Source organism: Balaenoptera acutorostrata, chromosome 5 (genome assembly GCF_949987535.1).
Source record: "Balaenoptera acutorostrata chromosome 5, mBalAcu1.1, whole genome shotgun sequence".
In the NCBI taxonomy this organism is placed as follows: Eukaryota; Metazoa; Chordata; class Mammalia; order Artiodactyla; family Balaenopteridae; genus Balaenoptera; species Balaenoptera acutorostrata.
This window is the reverse complement of record NC_080068.1, coordinates 143,634,659-143,653,367: the sequence shown is the minus strand read 5'-3', so window position 1 is coordinate 143,653,367 and position 18,709 is coordinate 143,634,659. Positions and strand designations below refer to the sequence as shown.

General features: G+C 54.9%; 1 protein-coding gene across 3 annotated transcripts in view; it reads left to right on the top strand.

Annotated features, from left to right (window-relative positions):
- UVSSA (UV stimulated scaffold protein A) overlaps nucleotides 1–17,806 on the top strand; it is a 33,189-nt gene extending 15,383 nt beyond the window's left edge. For all 3 annotated transcript variants that reach the window (XM_057546565.1, XM_057546563.1, XM_057546564.1), the window contains exons 9-14: nucleotides 4,817–4,961; nucleotides 5,373–5,498; nucleotides 6,220–6,403; nucleotides 6,833–6,944; nucleotides 9,540–9,705; nucleotides 10,746–17,806. In XM_057546565.1, the coding sequence (XP_057402548.1) occupies nucleotides 4,817–4,961; nucleotides 5,373–5,498; nucleotides 6,220–6,403; nucleotides 6,833–6,944; nucleotides 9,540–9,705; nucleotides 10,746–10,839 (827 nt within the window). In that variant the 3' untranslated portion in view covers nucleotides 10,840–17,806. The remainder of the gene's footprint in view (nucleotides 1–4,816; nucleotides 4,962–5,372; nucleotides 5,499–6,219; nucleotides 6,404–6,832; nucleotides 6,945–9,539; nucleotides 9,706–10,745) is intronic.
- Nucleotides 17,807–18,709: the final 903 nt, after the last annotated feature.

The following is an 18,709-nucleotide window of genomic DNA, read 5'->3' as shown; positions in this document are numbered from 1 at the left end:
GGGTGCAGCCAGGCTGTCCACACACGGAGGCCCCCGACCCACCCCACAGGCCCACGCTGAGCCCCCCGCCCTGCAGCTTCAGGCCCCACCACAGTGAGGGGCAGCCCTGCTTGGGGTCACAGAAGTCTCAGCCGTCGGGAGCGAGTCCAGGGTTGGAAGGGCACCCTCAGAGCAGAGAGCGCCTCCTGGGCTTGGGGGAGGGTGTTGGGGGCACGCGGTGTGGTTCCCGCGGCGGTAGGGCCCTTTGGGCTGGGAGGGAGTCGGGGGGAGGCCACTGCCTCGGTGGGTGGGGGGCAACCACCCCACGTGCTCTGGGCTCCCCTGCTGCCCAGTCTCCGCTTCTCAGGGGAGTCACAGGTCAGGCGGCGTCCTCCTTCCCGTTGATGGAGTCGCTGCCTGACGTCTGGCCCAGGAGCAACGACACACCTTGAGAAGGCGTGCTACCCGTGACCTGTCTTTCCCGTGTAGCATTCTTTTCTTTTCCAAAAAATCTCCAAAAGCCTCGACTGCACAGGAGGCATCTCTTGTCCAGAGGAAGCTAATAAAACCAAGATCGCGTGTGGGTTTGTGGCGAAGTGGACAAGTTGATTTGAATCGGAGTGTGTGAGATGAGATGTGAATTTGTTAGTTTAGACGCTCAGGCAGTTGGAGTGTGAGGACATGACCCGTTAGGCGTGTCACACCAAGTTACCACACCAGCTTCACGGCCCTCCAGTGTTAGGGTCCTGCCGTCTGCGCCACGTGACCCGCCTCCTGCCCTCCCGGCCCCCGCCCCGCCCTCGGTCCCGGCTGCGCCCACCACGCCGTCCCAGCAGTGGGGCTCCTCTGACCACGGGGCCACTCCCCGTGCCCTCTGTTCTGCCTCGTCCTCCAGGTGCCTGGCCTGCCCCCCGCGAGGCCTCGTCCCACACCCGTGAGGCTGCTAGGGGTGCTGGAGGCCCTGGGGTGCCGTGACTGCCCTCCCAGGTCTCCCCTGGCCGCCCCGCCTCGAGGGAGCTGCAGCCCCGCCGGGAGGCTCCCAGGTCGCCAGGCACCACTGTGGGTGACCACCTCCAGCTGTCGCCGACCCGCCGCTTGTCTTCCCAGCGGGGCCCCAGGTGTGACAGAGCGGAGCTGAGCCATCCCCTGGTTGTTCGTGGGCCGGGCAGCCTGGGAGCCCTCGCACGAGAGGACCTGCTGCGCTCCGGGTCTGTCCTGCGGCAGTGGGGGGCTGGGTGCCGTCCCCCCGTTCCCTGGAGGGGTCTGGGGCCTGGTCTGGAGCGCAGAGCTCGGGGCCGCGGGGCCACTGCAGGAAGTGCTGGGCGCGTCAGTTCATAACTGTAGTTGATAGTCCGTCACTGGTTTTTCTATTAAACTCAGGTGACTCTGCAGTAGATTCGGTCTAAATCCACAGCTGAGGAGACGGGTGCCCGTTTTCTTTCTCTGAATTTTCACTGAGGGGCTTTTATCTTCCCGTTAATCCTACCATTTCTGTCAGGACGTAATCTCTTTCTCAAATTTACATTTTAATTACAAGGCCAGCTGAACTAGGTAAAATCAATAGTGTCAGGCTCGAAGCCGAACTCCACGCGGAGCCCCCGCCCCTCCATCTCCTGCCATCGATCCCGCCCGCCCCACCTGCTTTAGCGCTGCAGACACGGAGGTGCGACTTGGTCAGTTTAAACCAGCCCAGGGGCTTTGGGCATTCTCATGACTCTTCCTCAGAGCCGCCCAGAGAGCAGATTTGAGCTGAGATCTGTGTTTGAGGCAGACGCCCCACGCGGGTGGGTGGGGCTGGTGGGGTTCGCCGTGACCTGCGACCTCTGGTCTCCCCGGACTCAGTGTTCTCCCGGAAAGCACAGCACCCGGGGCCGGGGGACACGTCTGCTTTTCGGACTTTTACCTTGCAAGTGTGTTAGGGAGATTGAATTTCTATAGCAGTGTGAGAACGGTAGTGTTTTTTTAGTGCTCTGAGTGTTTACCCTGCTTCAACATGCTCACCCATTTTTTTAATGGTTTAAAACAACAAATCAATGAAAAATATATTTCATGCTTGTAACTCTTAGGAATTCTCTTACCGATCTTCGGGTTGCGATTGTAGCCACCTACGTGAGTGCCACAGCGGCCACTTGCCAGTCCCGCCTCCCCGCGTGTGCGCGCGCCCGTGTCGGGGTCTGCGCCAGCTGGGACCGCTGCATTGTCGGCATGCCGCGTGGGGGCGTCTGGAAGGCTTTGTGACCGGGCCGGCTCCCTGCCGGCCTCCGAGAGCACCCAGGCCTCAGAGCTCAGGGTGCTGCCGGCTGACCAAGGTGGACCCTGCCACGCCAAGTGCTCTGCGCCATGTCCTCCACTCTCAGCCACGGGCACCTGAGAAGCAGGGGCGGACCCCGTACTCTCAGGGCCATGCGCAAACTTGGAGGGCGTCTGGAGCAGGCAGGGCAGGCGTTTTGGTGAAGGGCCTGGGGTAAACGGTTTCGGATTTGTGGGCAGGACGAGGCCTCTGTCGCAGCGACTCCCCTGCCGTCATCTACAGAAGCACCAGACAGCACGCTGGCCGTGCACGCGGGCAGGCCACGTGCAGACACCGGGAGGACTTGGCCGCGAGGTCTGCCCGCCCTGCCGCGGAGAGTCCGGAGCTGATGGCGGCCGGAGCCAGCCTTCCCAACCCGTCCTTGTCGCCTTTCTCCCCTCCCAGCCCCTCCCGCTTCCCCTTCCTCCCCCAGGAAGCACTTCCCCTGGCGTCCAGCTCTCCGTGCTGTGTCGTTTCCCTTCTGGTTTCTCTCTCTAAGCGGGGGATGTTCTCGAGTCCGTGCGCGTGGACGGAGGGATGGAGGTGGGCCATCGGGAAGGCCAGGCTCGTGGCGTCACGGGCAGTGCTTTGCGTCGGTGTCGGTGCTGCTCTGCCCCCGTGGCGGCTCTTTGGCCCCTGGAGCTGCCTGCCTGGCTGTCTTGTCGGTTTTCCACGTGTCCTGGGAAGGACTTCTTAGACGGGAGGCCCCAGGGTATCTGTCGTAGAAGCCACGACCTCCCTGACCCTTCGTCCACCCCCACTGGCCAGGGTCTGGCCGGAACTCCCAGGGCGCTCATGAGGCAGAGCCATTCACATCCGTGACACCTTCACACACTCTTCTTATGCAGCTTTTTGATGTAGAACCCAGTTTTTCTTGTGGTGACATCGGCTCAGCTTCCTTCTAGTTCCCGTTGGCACAGCGAGTGTCTTTTCATTTTTATTTTCTTTTATTTTTAGTCTTTGTTAACCTTTTGTTTTAAGTGGTTCTTGCCAAAGTGGTAAATTGCTGATTGTTTTTAATTTCATCAGCGTGTCTTTTCGTTGACTTGAATCCATTGAGTTACTACTGTGTTCTCAGCTGGGGTTGCCAGTTTGCTGCACATCTGTTTGCCAGCCTTCCTCTTTGGTTTGCTATTGTTGCTACTGTTTTGTTTTTTTCTTTTCCCTACCTTTTATTTGCTGGGTAAACTTTTTTTCTGCTCGTTTTGAAAGTGTTCGTCCAGTATAAATGAAGCGATGAGTATTTTTGCTTCTGATGGTGACGCTTGCTCGGGAGAGTTGCACTCACGCTTCCCCTCGCCATGCACCTCCCAGCACGTCCCTGTGCCCACATCCTGCACAGGATGGGGGACAATGCTGGCTCCTGCTCGCTCAGGCCCCCCAGCCCGGCACATTGGGTCGTCCAGGTACCAACTTACTTCTGATGGTTGTGGGTACTCGGGTTTCGGGAGAGGCGGGAGTGAATCTTACCAAGTCATTTCTTGGCCTTTACTCCCCGTATCCCGCAAACCCTCCTGAACCTCCAGGTGAGGCTGTGTCCTTCACCTGCATGTTGAAACCTAGCGTAGCTGGGTATAAAATTCCGAGTTTGATTGTTGTTTCCCAGACCTTACACTCACTGTTGTTTTAAAGACACTGGTGCCTATGGGATGCTTATGGCTTCCGAAGGAAAGCTTCTCAGACCTTTCTGTTCATCTCTCGCGTTCCTGAACATCCTTGTAAGTGACTTGCACGTTCTTCCTTCTGTCTCCTTCCTGACACTCAGTGAGCCCCTCGGTCTTCCTCTGATTCCAGGAAGGTTGGGCTCTTTATTTCATCCACTCCAGTTATCTTTCCTCTTTCTGGGGTCCAGTAATGAGGAAGTTGATGCCTGTGTGAATGCCCTTCACGTCTCTGACCAGAGAGAGCTGCCCATGGGTGTGCAGCTGCCGTCCTGTCCTTCAGCCCGGCCTGGAGTCGTCCTCTCCTCTGCTTGCCCGCTGTCTTCGTCTTCCTGGCTCCCTCTCTGTGGGGCCCTGGGGGGGGGGTCTCCAGCTCCTCTTTCTTTCTCATCTTCCAGATATTTTGTTTCTTGTTCACCTCTTTCTTGGCAGCGGTTCCCTGTCTGGAGGAGAGTTTGGGGAGGGAGGCACTGCCCTTGCTCTCGGGATGGAGTGCCTCTGAGGTCCTAACCCACACCCTGCCCCGTGCCTCCTGGGCAGCCCCTGGCCCAGGTGCCCAACTGGGAGGGGCTGGCAGGGGTCAGGGACAGCCCGGGAATCGGCACAGGTGGACCAGTAGGGCCCAGTAGTGTCAGAGAAGCTGCCTTCCCCCTGCCCTGGGGACCTGGGCACGGACCCTGGCCTGCAGAGGTGGCCTGGTGGCCTTGCCGGTGAGATGCTGGCATTGGGGCCTCATCTGGCTGGTGGGGCAGGTGCTGTGCTGATGGAGGGTTCGGCGCCCTCACACGTGCTGTGCCGTCACCATGGGATGGGGACACGGCCCCCTCCAGGGGTCTGTCCGGGGTCTTGGGGATGGTGGCCAAGAGCAGATACGTCTCTGTCGCAGGGCTGAAGAAAGACCCGGCCACACTGGCCTCGCAGGCGAGGAAGAGAACAGGGAGCAGCGAGGAGGCCTGTGACCCCACCTCTGCGGCCGCCCAGCTGCATTGGCTCCAGCGCCACTTGCCCCCGGCCTTGCCCCCGAGCCCCAGGTGATGCCCGGACACCCGCCCCTGCCCAGGCAGCCCCGCGTGTGCACCCCCAGCCGGGCAAGCGCCTGCCAACGTCCGTACTGGGGCGGGGGCTGCAGGGGCTGGGGGTCCTCAGCGCTGGTGTGTAGGCCAGGCCATGGGGGCGGGCCAAGGTTCTGGGGTTCAAGGGGGCAGGCGTCAGGACACCCCTGGGCCCAGCGTGAGGACCGCAGATCTGAGGCCAGCTCCCCGTGTGGTCTTGGGATGGCCAGCCTTTTCGTAGGGCTTCAGCGGCTGCCCTGGGTTCCAGGTCTGAGGTGGCAAAGGTCACAGCCCAGGTGTGTGACCGGGAGCTCCGGGGGGTGTGGAGAGGCGGGTGGCCGAGGCTGGCTTCCGGCACCACATCACTGAATCCTCCTCTGCTGTCTCCAGGGTGCCGCTGGGTCCAGAGGAGGCCGAGAAGCTGGCGGCAGAGCGGGCCCGGGCGCCTGTCGTGCCCTTCGGGGTGGACTTGTGCTGCTGGGGCCGAGAGGAGCCGATGGCTGGGAAGATCCTCAAGTGAGTGCGGGCGTCCCACGGTTCCTGTGGGCCACCCAGCCTGCCCCCGGCCTGGGCGCAGGGGACACACAAATGGCGCAGAGCCCGGCTCTGCCATGCAGGCCCTCATGCGTCCCACCAAGCGCAGCTCTCGGGCTCTCGTAGGCACGGTGCCCAGGGTCATACAGCCCTGCCCAGAGGCCTGTGGACCTTCTTTGAACCTCCTTGTTACTCCCTGGGGGGATGTCCCCTGTTGTCTGCCCTGATGGTTGGGCGTCATGACAGACGGCATGAAGGCTTGTCTGCCTAGGACTGGGGTCCGGCCCGGCCCAGCCCACTGCTCCAGGCTCTCCGCCCAGGCCCTCATCACGACCACCCTCTGGTCCTCTGACTCGGATCTCCGCGGGCTGGGCCTGGGGCTCCGCAAAGAGTTTCCGGGAAGCCGTCCCCGTTGCTGCGCTGGACGCTTTCTCTCCAGAGTGGGCACGGGGCGGGGGGTGGGCGGATCTGTTCTCTGTTAACCTCCGTCAGGGAGCCCCTGCCCCGGGTCCAGGCCAGGCTAGGGCGGTGGGCCGCCGGGGTGGGGTGGCTGGCAGTGCCCCCGCTGTGCTAAGCGTCCCTGCTCGTCCTGGATGGACTCACAGGCTCAGGGGTGCCCCCTGCTCAGCCGCCCAGGCCGGCCTTGCTGCAGGTGCTGTGGTGGCCACCCCGTGACAGCGCTGAGCGTCCGGTCCGTGTGCAGGTCCGACTCTGAGCACCGCTTCTGGAAGCCCCGCGAGGTGGACGCGGAAGTAGAGAGCGCCGCTGTCTCTGAGTCTCTCCGGAGCCGCCAAATCACCTTTGCGGGGCGATTCGAGCCCGTGCAGCACCGGTGCCGTGCCCCCCGGCCCGACGGCCGGCTCTGCGAGCGCCAAGACCGCCTGAAGGTGAGGAGGGTGGAGGGCTGGGCAGTGGGGTGGCCACCTCGGCCAGGCCAGGATGGGGCCGGAGGGAGGCGCTGGGCTCCAGCCTGCTGGTGCCAGGACCTTCCCCCGGGTGGGTGGTCTGACACGTGGGCACAGGGCTGGGTTGCTCTGCCCCGGTTCCTGCGTCCCCGCCCACATGTGTCTCCTGAGCGCGCTCTGTGCTGGGCCGGGGGTCCACGGAGGCGGCCCTGTGCGCCAGGCGGGGCTTTGGCCAGACTGACACCAGATCTCCCTCTGCTGCCTGGCTCTGTCACGGCTGCGCCCGAGGGCCCCTCCTTTGAGGGGTGTGTGGGCAGAGGGTGGTGTGGGCTGGCTGTCCCCAAGAGCCGTGAAGGTAGGGATGGCCAGTGACCCCCTCCCGCCTCAGAATTGCTCCGTTCTTTGCCTCAGTGCCCTTTCCATGGGAAGATCATCCCAAGAGATGACACGGGACGGCCCCTCCATCCGGAGGACAGGGCCCGCGAACAGAAGCAGCGGCTGCAGAGGCCGGCGGGGCGCCGAGGTAGGTCCGGGGGACGGGGTAAGGGCATCCACAGCGTGGGGGACACCCTGGACCCCGGCAGCCTACAGGGTGGCCCGTGGTTTCCACGGGTGGTCGCCTGCTGCCTCCCGCTCAGTCATAACTCACAAGCGTGCCCGGGACACACTGTCCTTGGGGCTAGCAGGACACTGAGCGCCAGCCTGACCACATTTTCACACGGCTCCTGACGGGTGATGTGGACACACCCACGGCCAGAAACCAGCTTGTCATCGTTTGTTTGGGTTCTGGGTTCTTAAACCTGTTTTTAAGCAAATGGAAAAACTGAGGCGTGAAAAGTTAACTGGCTGAGCCCCGAGGTGCCTCCAGGACGCCAGCTGCCCCCTTCCGTCATCTGCTGTCTTGCAGAGCCATGCACGAGGGGCCGGGCAGGAGGGCTGTGGCGTGTGTGGTGTGCGATTTGCGTGCACGTGGACTGTGTGTGCGCGTGTGTGGGCAGAAGGTGAGAGTCCTGCCCGGTGGTCCCAAGCATCCTTGCTGAGCCTCTGAGCCTGGGGCGCTCTCTTGGGGACCTCCTCAGGGCCCCCGTTTTCCGGCCTGTAGGCTGTTTCGTGCCAAACAGGGGCTTTCGTGCCAAAGCCACTGAGACGCTGTTCTCCGCCCGTCAGGGAGCTCATCTCATGCTGGCGTGTGAGCCGGTGCTGTGTTCTGGCGTGAGCCGCGGGTGGCGGCTGCTTGGCCCCCAGAGGCCCCTGAACAGCGGGCAGGGTGGTGACCCGCAGAAGCGGCATCCCTGGCAGGGCAGCACCCGGGCACGCTTGGGGGGGGTGGCCCACCGGGGCAGCCCTGACCCGTGTCGACGTCCCGTGGTTTGTCAGATCTGGGCTGGGGTCTGGAGGCCGTGCTGCCTCGGGCCCCTTTTCTTAAAAGAAAGGCCAGGCCCACGGCGCAGAGCCCCCCGAGGCAGAAGGTGACTGTGTCTGTAGGGGTGGTGCTAGTGTGGGTCTCAGCTGGGCCGTGTGTCCTCTTTAGCAGGGTTTTTCCCTTTGTCACGAGAGACAAATGTTAGATTTCAGCCTCACACGCAGGGTTGGCGCCTGGAGCCCTGGAGGGCGGCGGGGAGGGGCCCTGACCCATTAATCCGCGGGCGAGGCCTTCCCTGGTGGCCCACACGTGGGAGCAAATTAAGTGCCTATTTTTGTGTCAGCCCTGAAGAGTATCAGGTTCTGCAGCCCTCGGTGACTTGTTAACAACAGGTATCGGGCCGGGGCCGCGGGCCAGCGCTGGCCAGTCAGATGTGAAATAGCATCTCTTTACTAACTACAGTATCGATCCCCTCCTCCCTCACACGCCGGGCAATTTTCTTTTCCCTGGCGCTAACCTCGGTGACAATGCGCGCGGAGCTCCAGGGCCCCTCAGCACGCAGGACGGCCCCGCGGCCCGGCTCTTATTGATTTTTTTCAAAGGCTTTTAAATTGCTCCTTCATTTTACTGAGATGCTCATTTCATCTCTACTGGGTGCCAGCGTTTCTCCGTTGTGTTTAAACAATTGCTCCGTTCACCGGGTTCCTAAACTGGGACGCCTTCTCATTACTGGGAGATAAACTGTTTGGACAGTTTTCCTTCATCTTGGATTAATCGTTCCTGTATCTAGATTGTGCCGCCCCGTATTCCTTCACTTCAAAAATCAACTTGGGGAGGCCTCGCTATCTGTCTGGGTGCGTGGCTTCTCCCTGCTGCTGGACGTGCCCTGCTTGCCGCCCAGCCCCTCTGCCGCAGCCCCCCAAGGGGCTCTTGTTTGCATGGCGGGCGCCATCGGGCTTCGGGGTGTCCAGCCCCCTTCTGCCAGCCCAGGCCTGGGTCCATAGGTCTGGGCACGTTGGGGGGCTGTGCTGTCACACTCCCAACCAGGGCGGCCTTCCCGAGCCAGCGGGCTAGATGGGGCCTGAATGTCAGGGACCTCCCCCGCCCCAGCAGAAGGAGACTGAGGCGGAAGTCGCTGCCAGGGCAGTGGTGGGTGGAGTTGGGACGCTGGCCTCTGACTCCGATGCCTGTGCCCGCCACGTTGGGAGCCCCCCATTTAGACAGTTAACGCTTCCCGTCTTGGCAAACAGGTGCACTGACCTGTCTCTGTTGCAGCCGGGTCTGGTGAGACCAGGCCTTGGGGCTGGGTGACGTTTGTTTCCCTGCGGAGCACCGTCTTTTCTGACCTGAAGGGCCTGGGCCGTGGCGGGAGGAGCAGGGCCGCCTGCGTGAACCGACACCCTCGTCGCTGGGGCCTGGGGCCAAGTTATCTTTGGACCAGTAAAGAGGCCGTGGCCACCCTGCCGTGCACGCCCTCCGGCCAGCAGATGGGTCCGGAGGCCACGCCTGGGTTCTGGTGGGGCACCGTCAGCCTGGAGGCGGAAGCAACCTGCGCGTGGCACTGCCCCTGGCCGCCAGCCTCGGTTGCCTTCCTGCCTAAGGGGTCAGTGGAGGCACCCACCTTGGCCTACGGGGGGGGCCTTGCGCCCACTCCTCGGGCAGCCGGCGGCCCTCCCTGCCCCAGTGTCAGGGAGGACTCGGGGCTCAGGTGAGGTCGGCGCCGGGAGTTTTCTGCAGTGTCGGGTGTGTTTGCAGCCTGGCAGGACCCTGAGCTCATGAGGGACGTGGAGGCAGCCACTGGGGTGGATCTCGGCTCATCCAGGCCCGGTGGGAAGGGCCGGCGGCGGCGGTCCGGCCTCACCGACCTCAAGCGGCAGGCGGACACAGCGCGTGCACGCATCGCCAAGAAGGTCTTCGCCAAGTAAGAGCTCCTCGCGGGGTCCCACCCTCCGCCCCAGGCCTGGTGTTGCTGGCGGCGAGAGTGGAGAGGCCGCCAGCCCGTGCCCCCCCCGCCCACCCCCCACCCCACTGCTCTGGCGGCCAGAGGCGCTCCTCGCGGCGCTGCCAGGTGCCCTAGAAGGCGCGAGGGTGTCTGTGCCCAGGCCCCATGGGCGCCGTCCACCCCGGGCAGAGGAGGCGGCGCCAGGGCCCTGCCCGAGTCGGGGGAGCAGGAGGGCGGCTTCCTGAGCACCCCCGCAGAGCCCCCACGGCTCCTCGCCGCCGGCCTGCCGTGTGCGCCTGCACCCAGGGGAGGGCTCGGCCCCCGGGCTCCGGGCACGAGGCTGGCTCCCCGTGGCTCAGCCAGGGGTGATGGTGCCGTGGGCGCTGGCGCCCGGAGGAGCGGGGGCCGGGGCGTCCTCCGAGGGGCCGGGAGCTGTGGCCGGAGCCTCTGTGATCTGTGAGGGAGGTCGTGCCTGACCCCCGGAGTGGTACCCGTGTCCGGGTCTCCTCCGTGCCAGGCCGCAGCCGCTTCCTCCCAGGCACAGGCGCTACCTCGTCACGGCAGCCAGGCTGGCCGCGAGACGCGCGTTCCCCGCCGGGCGTCGGGCTCTGTGCACAGTGGGGCGAAAGCAGGCTGGGCTGAGTGGATCCAGCATGTCTTGACCACCTCTGCCCACACGCTGCTTTCCGCCCGGTTGCTGGGCAGGCTGCGCCCTCGTTCTGGGGTGCACCCTGGTGCTGGCAGGATTGGGGATCCTGGGAGCTGCCTTCAGGGCTCAGGGAGCGACAGGAGAGGTGCCAGGACGCGGCCAAGGCCACGTTCGGGGGCAGAGTCACTCACTGCGGTGTCCGGCTCTGGACGGGGAAGCTCTGGCTATTTCCGAGCTGTGTCACCTGTCCGTAGGGAGCGGACGGGCAGCCGGCCCAGGACCCATGCCTGAGCCCAGCCAGGCTGCAGTCAGCAGCCCGGAGCCCTGGCCGGTGCCTCCCTGATCACGTCTCGCTGTGCTTTCCCTGCAGGGCCGCTGTGCAGAGGGTGGTCACAGCCATGAACCAGATGGACCGGAAGAAGCATGAGAAGTTTGCAAACCAGTTTAACTACGCGCTGCATTAGAGCGCCAGGCCGGGTCCGCTCTGGTCGTCAGCTCCTCTTCTGCTGCTGATGAGCTAGGATGGGAAGGCAGACCCGGGTCTGGGCTGTAACAACAGCCACAATTATAGTGTGTATTTAACGTGAAGAAATGGTGCACTTTCTGCTTAAAGCGCCCCAGAGGTGTGGACTCTCCCCACCTGCGGGGGACCACGGCCATCGCTTACGGGTCTGACTGCCTAGTAGCCCGGGGTGAACTCGGGCAGCCGTGTCCACAGGTGGGTGTCTTGTACAGCCTGTGCCCTCTGTGGTGTGACTCAGGGTCGCTCGTCATCCAGGACGAGTGCGCAGCCTCCAGCCCTGCCCCCCAGCCTTCGCCTGCTCGGAGGAAAACCCACATTTCACGTTGACACGAAGGGGAGCCAGCTGTTTGCTCTCGGCGTTGCCAGCTCACAGGCATGCTGGTGGTGGTTCCGCGTCAGAATGCAGGGAACTACCTCACTCTTTGTTTTTCTAAAATCCACTTTATTGAGACGTAACTCACGTACCGTAACGTTCACGCCTTTGAAATGTACGGTTCGGTGATGTTACACACACTCACAGTGTTGTACAGTCTCCACCCCTGTCTAGTTCCAGAACTTCTCACCACCCTAAAAGAAGCCCTGCTCCCAGCCCCGGCCCCCTCTGGCCTTCTGTATCTGGATTTGCCTTTGCTGGACATTTCCTGTGAATGGAGTCATGGCAGCCTGTGGCCCTTTGTGTCTGGCTGCCTTCACTTAGCACAGCGCGTTCAGGGTTCTTCCCTGCTGGGGCCTCTGTCTGTGCTTCATGCCTTTTTATGAGCGGATAACTGACCCCTGTAGGAACATACTGCACTTTGTTTATCCGTTCATTGTGGGCATTTGGGTTGTCTGCACTTCGGGGTGATTGTGGATGATGTTGCTATGGCCACTTGTGTATGGGTTTTTGCGGGGGCATATATTTTCATTCCTTTTGGGTTTATACCTACAGGTGGAATGGCTGGGTCACGTGGTAACTCTGTGTTTAACTTACTGATTGAATTGCCAAAACATTTTCCAAAGCAGCTGCACCGTTTTCTATCCCCACCAGCAGCGTATTAGGGTTCTTGTTTCTCCATGTTCTTGCCAACATTTGCTTTTATCAGTCTTTTTAATTTTAGCCATCTTAGTGGGTATGGAGTGGTGTATCATTGTGGTTTTGATTTGACTAATGATATTGAACATCTTTTCATGTGCTTATTGGCCATTTGTGTATTTTCTTTGGTGAAACATCTAGATCCTTTGCCCATTTTAAATTGAATTGTTGTTTTGAGTTGTAAGAGTTCTTTATATATTCTGGATACTAGATCCTTATATGATTTGCAAATATTTTCTCCTATTCTGTGTTTTCACTTTCTTGATCGTATTCTTTGAAACACAAAAATTATGAATTTTGATGATACCCAATATATATATTTTTCCTTTTGTCACTTGTGATTTTGGTGTCATATCCAAGCAGCTGTTGCTTACTCCAAGGTCATGAATATATACTCTTATGTTTTCTTCTAAGAGTTTTAAGATGTAGCTGTTCATTTTAGGTCTTTGGTCCATTTTGAGTTAATTTTTCTTTTTTAATTTTATTTATTTATCTTTTATTTATTTATTTTTGGCTGTGTTGGATCTTTGTTGCTGCACATGGGCTTTCTCTAGTTGCGGTGAGCGGGGGCTATTCTTCATTGCAGTGCGTGGGCTTCTCATTGTGGTGGCTTCTCTTGCTGTGGAGCACAGGCTCTAGGCGTGCTGGCTTCAGTAATCATGGCTCGCAGGCTCTAGAGCGTAGGCTCGGTAGTTGTGGCTCACGGGCTCTAGAGCACAGGCTCAGTAGTTGTGGTGCACGGGCTTAGTTGCTCCGCGGCACGTGGGATCTTCCCGGACCAGGGCTCGAACCCGTGTCCCCTGCATTGGCAGGTGGATTCTTAACCACTGCACCACCAGGGGAGCCCCATTTTGAGTTAATTTTTGTCTGTGCTTCATTCGTGTGGATATTCAGTTGTCTCAGCATCATTTGTCGAAAAGATTATTCTTTCTTCCATTAAATTGTCTGCACTTTTCTTGATCATCAGTTGACAATAAATGTGTGAATTTATTTCTGGACTCTCACTTCTGTTCCCTTCACCTATATATCCTATGCTACTGCTACAATGTCTTGATGAATTTGGCTTTATGGTAAGTTTCGAAATCCTCCAACTTTGTTCTTTTTAAACATTGTTTTGGCCATTCGGGGTCTTTTGCATTTCCAAACAAATTTTGAGCCACCTCACGTGTGTGTCACTGTTGCTAAAAATAAAGGGTAATGGAATCTCAAAAATGAATGAATGAATGAATGAATGAATTTGTGCCACCAAAAAAAAAAAAAGGGGGGGCATCTGAGATTTTAGGGATTGTGTCGACCCTAGAGATCACTTTGGAAAGTATAGCTGACCTTTGAAAAGCACAGGTTTGAACTACACACTACACAGGTCCACTTACACAAGGACTTTTTCAGCAGTAGATACTGCAGGGCCGCGTGAGCTGTGGCTGGTTGACTCCTTGGAGGAGAACCACAGACGCAGGGGCTGACGGTGTGGTTACACGTGGATTTTTGACTACATGGAGGGTAGGCTCCCCTAAACCCTGAGATGTTCAAGGGCCAAGTGTAATGTCATTTTAATATTAAATTTTCTAATTAGTGAACTTACTATCTTTCCATTTATTTAGGTTTTCTTTATATTTTCTCCGTGTTTTGTAGTTTTCAGTATACAAGTTTTGCATTTATTTTGTTAAATTTATTCTTAAATGTTTTATTCTGTTTGATGTCACTGTAAATGCAACTCTTCTCTGAATTTCATTTTTGGATTGTTCATTGCTAATGCATAGAAATACAACTACTTTTTTTATGTTGGTCTTATATCCTGAAACCTTGCTGAACTCACTTATTAGTTCTAATAGTTGTGTGTGTGTGTAGATTCCTTAGGATTTTCTATACACACTATCATGTCATCTGCAAGAGAAAGTTGTATTTCTTTCTTTGCAATTTGGATTCCTTTTATTTCTTTGTCTTGCCTAGGTGCTCTGGCTAGAGCCTCAGTACAGTGCCAGATAGAACTGGAGAGACCAGACATCCTTGTCTTGTCCCTGATCTGAGAGGAAAAGCTTTCAGTCTTTTACCATTGAGTGTAATGGTAGCTGGGTTTGTAGATGGCCTTGTATCAGATTGAGGAAGTTTCCTTATGTTCTTAGTTTGTTGCGTGTTTTTGTCGTGAAGGGAGTTGAATTTTTGTCAAATGCACTTTCTACATCTATTGAAATGATCGTGTGGTTTTGGTCCTTTATTCTTTTCGTATGGTGTGTTACATTAAGTGTTTTTCATATGTTGAACCACACTTGCATTCATGGGATAAATCCCACATGGTCAGTTTCAGTAGTCTGTATATTTCTAGGAATTTGTCCATTTCATCTAGGTTATTTGTTATCGTTTGTTGACATACAGTTGTTCATAGCATTACTTTATAGTCATTTTTATTTCTGTAAGGTTGATAGTAATGTCTCTTCCATCATTCCTGATTTTAGAAATCTGAGTCCTCTCTCATTAATTTTCTTGGTTAGTCTAGCTAAAGGGTTATCAGTTTTACTGATCTATTCAAAGTTGTTTTTCTCTATTATTTTTCATTTTTTACTTAATTTCCACTCTAATCTTTATTATTTCCATTGGGTTGCTTTGTGTTTAGTATTTTTCATTCTTTTTCTAGTTTCTTAAGTGGAAGTTTAGCTTATTGATTTGAGGTCTATCTTCTTTGTAACGTAGGTGTTTACAGGTATAAATTTTCATCTAAGGATTGCTTTAGCTTCATCCCATACGTTTTGGTATGTTGTGTATCCATCTTTATTTATCTCAAAAGTATTTTCTAACTTCTCTTGTGATTTCTTATTTTACCCATTTTTTAAAAAAATTATTAGCACCTTTAATCATTATTTATTTATTTTTTTTGGCTGTGTTGGGTCTTCGTTTCTGTGCGAGGGCTTCCTCTAGTTGCGGCAAGCGGGGGCCACTCTTCATCGCGGTGCGAGGGCCTCTCACTATCGTGGCCTCTCTTGTTGCGGAGCACAGGCTCCAGATGCACAGGCTCAGTAGTTGTGGCTCACGGGCCTAGTTGCTCCGCGGCATGTGGGATCTTCCAGACCAGGGCTCGAATCCGTGTCCCCTGCATTGGCAGGCAGATTCTCAACCACTGCGCCACCAGGGAAGCCCCTTACCCATTGTTTATTTAGGAGTTTGTTGTTTAATTTCCACATACTTGTGAATTTCCCAAATTTCCTTCTGTTATTTGATTTCTCATGTCATTCTGTGTAGCCAAAGAACACATTTTGTGTGATTTCAGTTCTTTAAAATTTGAGACTTAGGATCTATCCTGGAGAGTGTTTTATGTGCAGCTGAGAAGATGAGTATTCTGCTGTTGATGGGTGTTCTGTAGAGTCTGTTAGGTCTAGCTGGTTTATAGTGTTGTTTAAGTCTTCTTTTCCTTATTGATCTTTACCCCAGCAGTTAAATCCATTATTGAAAGTGGGGTATTGAAATCTCCAACTGTTATCGTTAAATTATTTATTTCTCCCTTCTCTGTCAGTTTTTGCTTTGTGTATTTTAGGGCTCTGTTAAGTGCCTATATGTTTATACTTCTTATTTCTTCCCAATGGGTTGACCCTTTATAGCGCAGCCTTCTCTGTCTCTAGTACTAAACAGTTTTTGCCTTAAGGTCTCTTTTGTATGATGTTAGCGTAGGTTTTGGTTGTTTGCATGGTATATCCTTTTCCAGCCTTTCACTTTCATTGTATCTGAATCTAAAGTCTTCCTTATGGACAGCATATATTTGATCATGTTTTTAAATCTGTTCTACCAAGTCTCTGCTGCTTGAGTGGAGTGTTTAATCTATTTACCTTTAATGTAATTGCTGATAAGGTAAGATTTATGTCTGCCATTTTTCTATTTTTCTACATGTCTTTTTAAATCTTTCTTCCTCTGTTACCTTTTTTTCTTGTGGCTGTTTAATTCCCTTGTAATACTTTAATTCCCTTGTGTCTCTACCACTATTTTTTAAGTAATTTTTTTCAGTGGTTGCCTTGAGGACTAGGATGAACAACTTAATACAATCTAGTTTGGATAAATAACAACTTAATTTCAGTAATGTACAAAAACTGCTCCATTAGAGCTCTGTTTCCTTCCAGCTCTTTTCTGCTGTTTTTGTCATACAAATTGCATCTTAATAGATTGTAAGCCCATCAACATAGTTTTGTAATTATTGCTTTATGTAGTTGTCTTTTAAATCAGATAGGAAAAGAAAAGGTTTACAAACATAAGCACATTTATACTATCTCTTATCTGGCTCTGTAGTTCCCTTTCCCAGTGCCCTAATTTCTCTTTGAGGATTTGAATCTGGTATCTTTCACTTCAACCTGAAGCACTCCCTTCAGTGTCTCTTGTAGGGCAGGTCTGCTAGCAGTGAAGTCTCTTCATTTTTGTCTCTCTGGGAATGTCTTCATTTCTCCTTCGTTTTGAGGAATAGTTTTGCTGGATGCAGAATTCTTGGTTTAACAGTCTTTTTCTTGCAACACTTTGAGTGTGTCATCCCACAGCCTCCTGGGCTGTAGGGTTTCTGGAGAGAAGCTAGCTGTTAGTCTTTGGAAAGAAGCCTTGAACACGAGTTGGGTTTTTAATTGCTGCTTTCAAGATGCTCTGTTTGTCTTTATCCTCTGACTGTTCTAACCACGAAGTGTCTAGTTAAGGTCTCTGTGTGTGTCCTGCTTGGAATTTGTTGAGCTTCTTGGTTGTAGAGATTGTTTCTCATCAAACTTGGCCGCTATTTCTCCCAAGATTCTTTCTGCCTTGTTCCCTCTCTCCTCTCCTAGGACTCCCATCATGTATACACACTTGGTTGATGGTATCCATTGGCCTCTGAGGCCTATTCATTTTTCTTCGTTCTTTTTTCTGTGTCTCAGACTGGACCTGTTGACTTATCTTCAAGGCAGCTTAGTGATTAGCTAATGATTGGACAGAGATTTCCTTAAATGCTTTGATCCAGTGAGTCTGGTGGTTTTCCGACTAGCTGTGTGTGCGTGTGTCCGTGTGTTGGGCACACCTTCAGTGCTCTGCCAGCCAGTTGCTGACTCTGCCTTGGCTCTCAATTGATGAATGTTTTGGTCTTTGCTCCATGAGAAAGTAGCATGTTATAGTTTTAATTGACGTTTCTCTTAGGAGTGAGAGCAAGCATTTTTCATAATGTTAAAGCATTCATTGTTTATCCTTTTCTGTGAATTGTATTCCATACCCTTTGCCCATTTTTCTGTTAGCTTATTGGTTTCTTATTAAACTGTGGGAGCTCTTTATTCAGTAACAAGCTGTACATGATGAGTCACAAATGTTTCCTCATTTTATCTTCTGACTTTGCTTATGTTGTTTTCCGCCATGTAGATTTTTTATGTAGTTGAATTTAACCAACCTTTCATGGCTTCTGAGTTTTGTATTCCTTCCCCACTCAAAGATTGTATTAAAAAATTCTTCCATCTTTTCTTCTAGTAGTTTTATAGGTTGCATTTTCATGTTTAAGTCACTGATCTACTTACCATTTATTTTGATATAAAATATGGCTCTGGAAATTCAGTTTTTTATTTTAAATACCCATCCAGGTGTCCCAACACTAGTAATGAAATCATTTGTTTTTGCACATTTAAAATACTGCCATTATCATTTGTTAAAGTCCCTACGTACAGTGGTTCTATTTCTGAACTTTGTTCTATCTCATCAGCTCGTCTGCCTATTTATATATCATCATACTGTTTTAATTACTGTGCCTTGGTAATACATGCCTATGTCAAAGACCTCTTATATTTCTGTTCTCTTTTGTATAACTTCAGGTAAAGTTAGATAACTAGTGTTTTTATAAAATTTAATTCATGACCGACTTGTGACTGGTGCTCTTTGCATCGTATCTTTTAATGAGTCTCCATGAGTGTTATTAAGACAAACCCACAGGTCCACGTGTTTCTGGCTGGCGGGCACAGCAGTGGGAGCTGGGCTGGCCCTTCTGCCCAGTGGGGCCCAGTGGGCCGTACCTCGGGGAGTGGGCTCCACCACGCTGAGCCCGGGCCCCCAAGAAGTGACTTGGTGCTGAGGGGGTCCTGGGTGGGCCCCAGAGGAAGCTGCACCCCCTCCCTCGGTGCCCTCAGTGCCCCCCCTTCCCACCTGTCTTGTCATGTGCTGCTCGGGACCCCATGAGTCAGGGAGGGGCAGGGGGGCGTGGGACAGCCTGGGCAGTAGGTGGGTTTGGAGCCAGCAGGGGAAGGCTACACCCCGAGTGCCTTGAGGAGCCCACCTACATGTGGGAGAGCAGGGCGCCCCAGTGAGGACCTGGCAAGCAAGAGCGGGACTGCCTGGGGGGGTGGGGTCCCAGGGCCTCCCAAGGCCGTGTAGCAGGGCGGCGTCAGTGCTGGCGTTTGGGCTCGGCAGGTTCTCATCAGGAGGGCGGGAGCCGTGAGTGGGGAGTCCCTGTCAGCGCAGGTGGTGTGGGGCAGTGCGGGCAGGGCTGGTGGGAGCAGGTCCTCGTGTGGCGCTGAGGGCTCTGGCTCCAGCCTGGGATCACGGGGGCTGCCGTGGGGTGTGGGGTGGGATGGTGCTGTGCCCTGGTCCAAGGCAGACTGGCTGGGCCGGCCCAGGGAGTGGCGGAGGGACGGCAGGAGGGAGGACTGGCAGGGCTGTTACAGCGGCAGTCAGAGCTGGCTGCACAGAACGGAAAACTCTGAGTAACAGTGGCTTGTGAACACAAGGCTTTAAATGTGCTTCTGTCCTAAGGTGGTGCCCAGGCTGG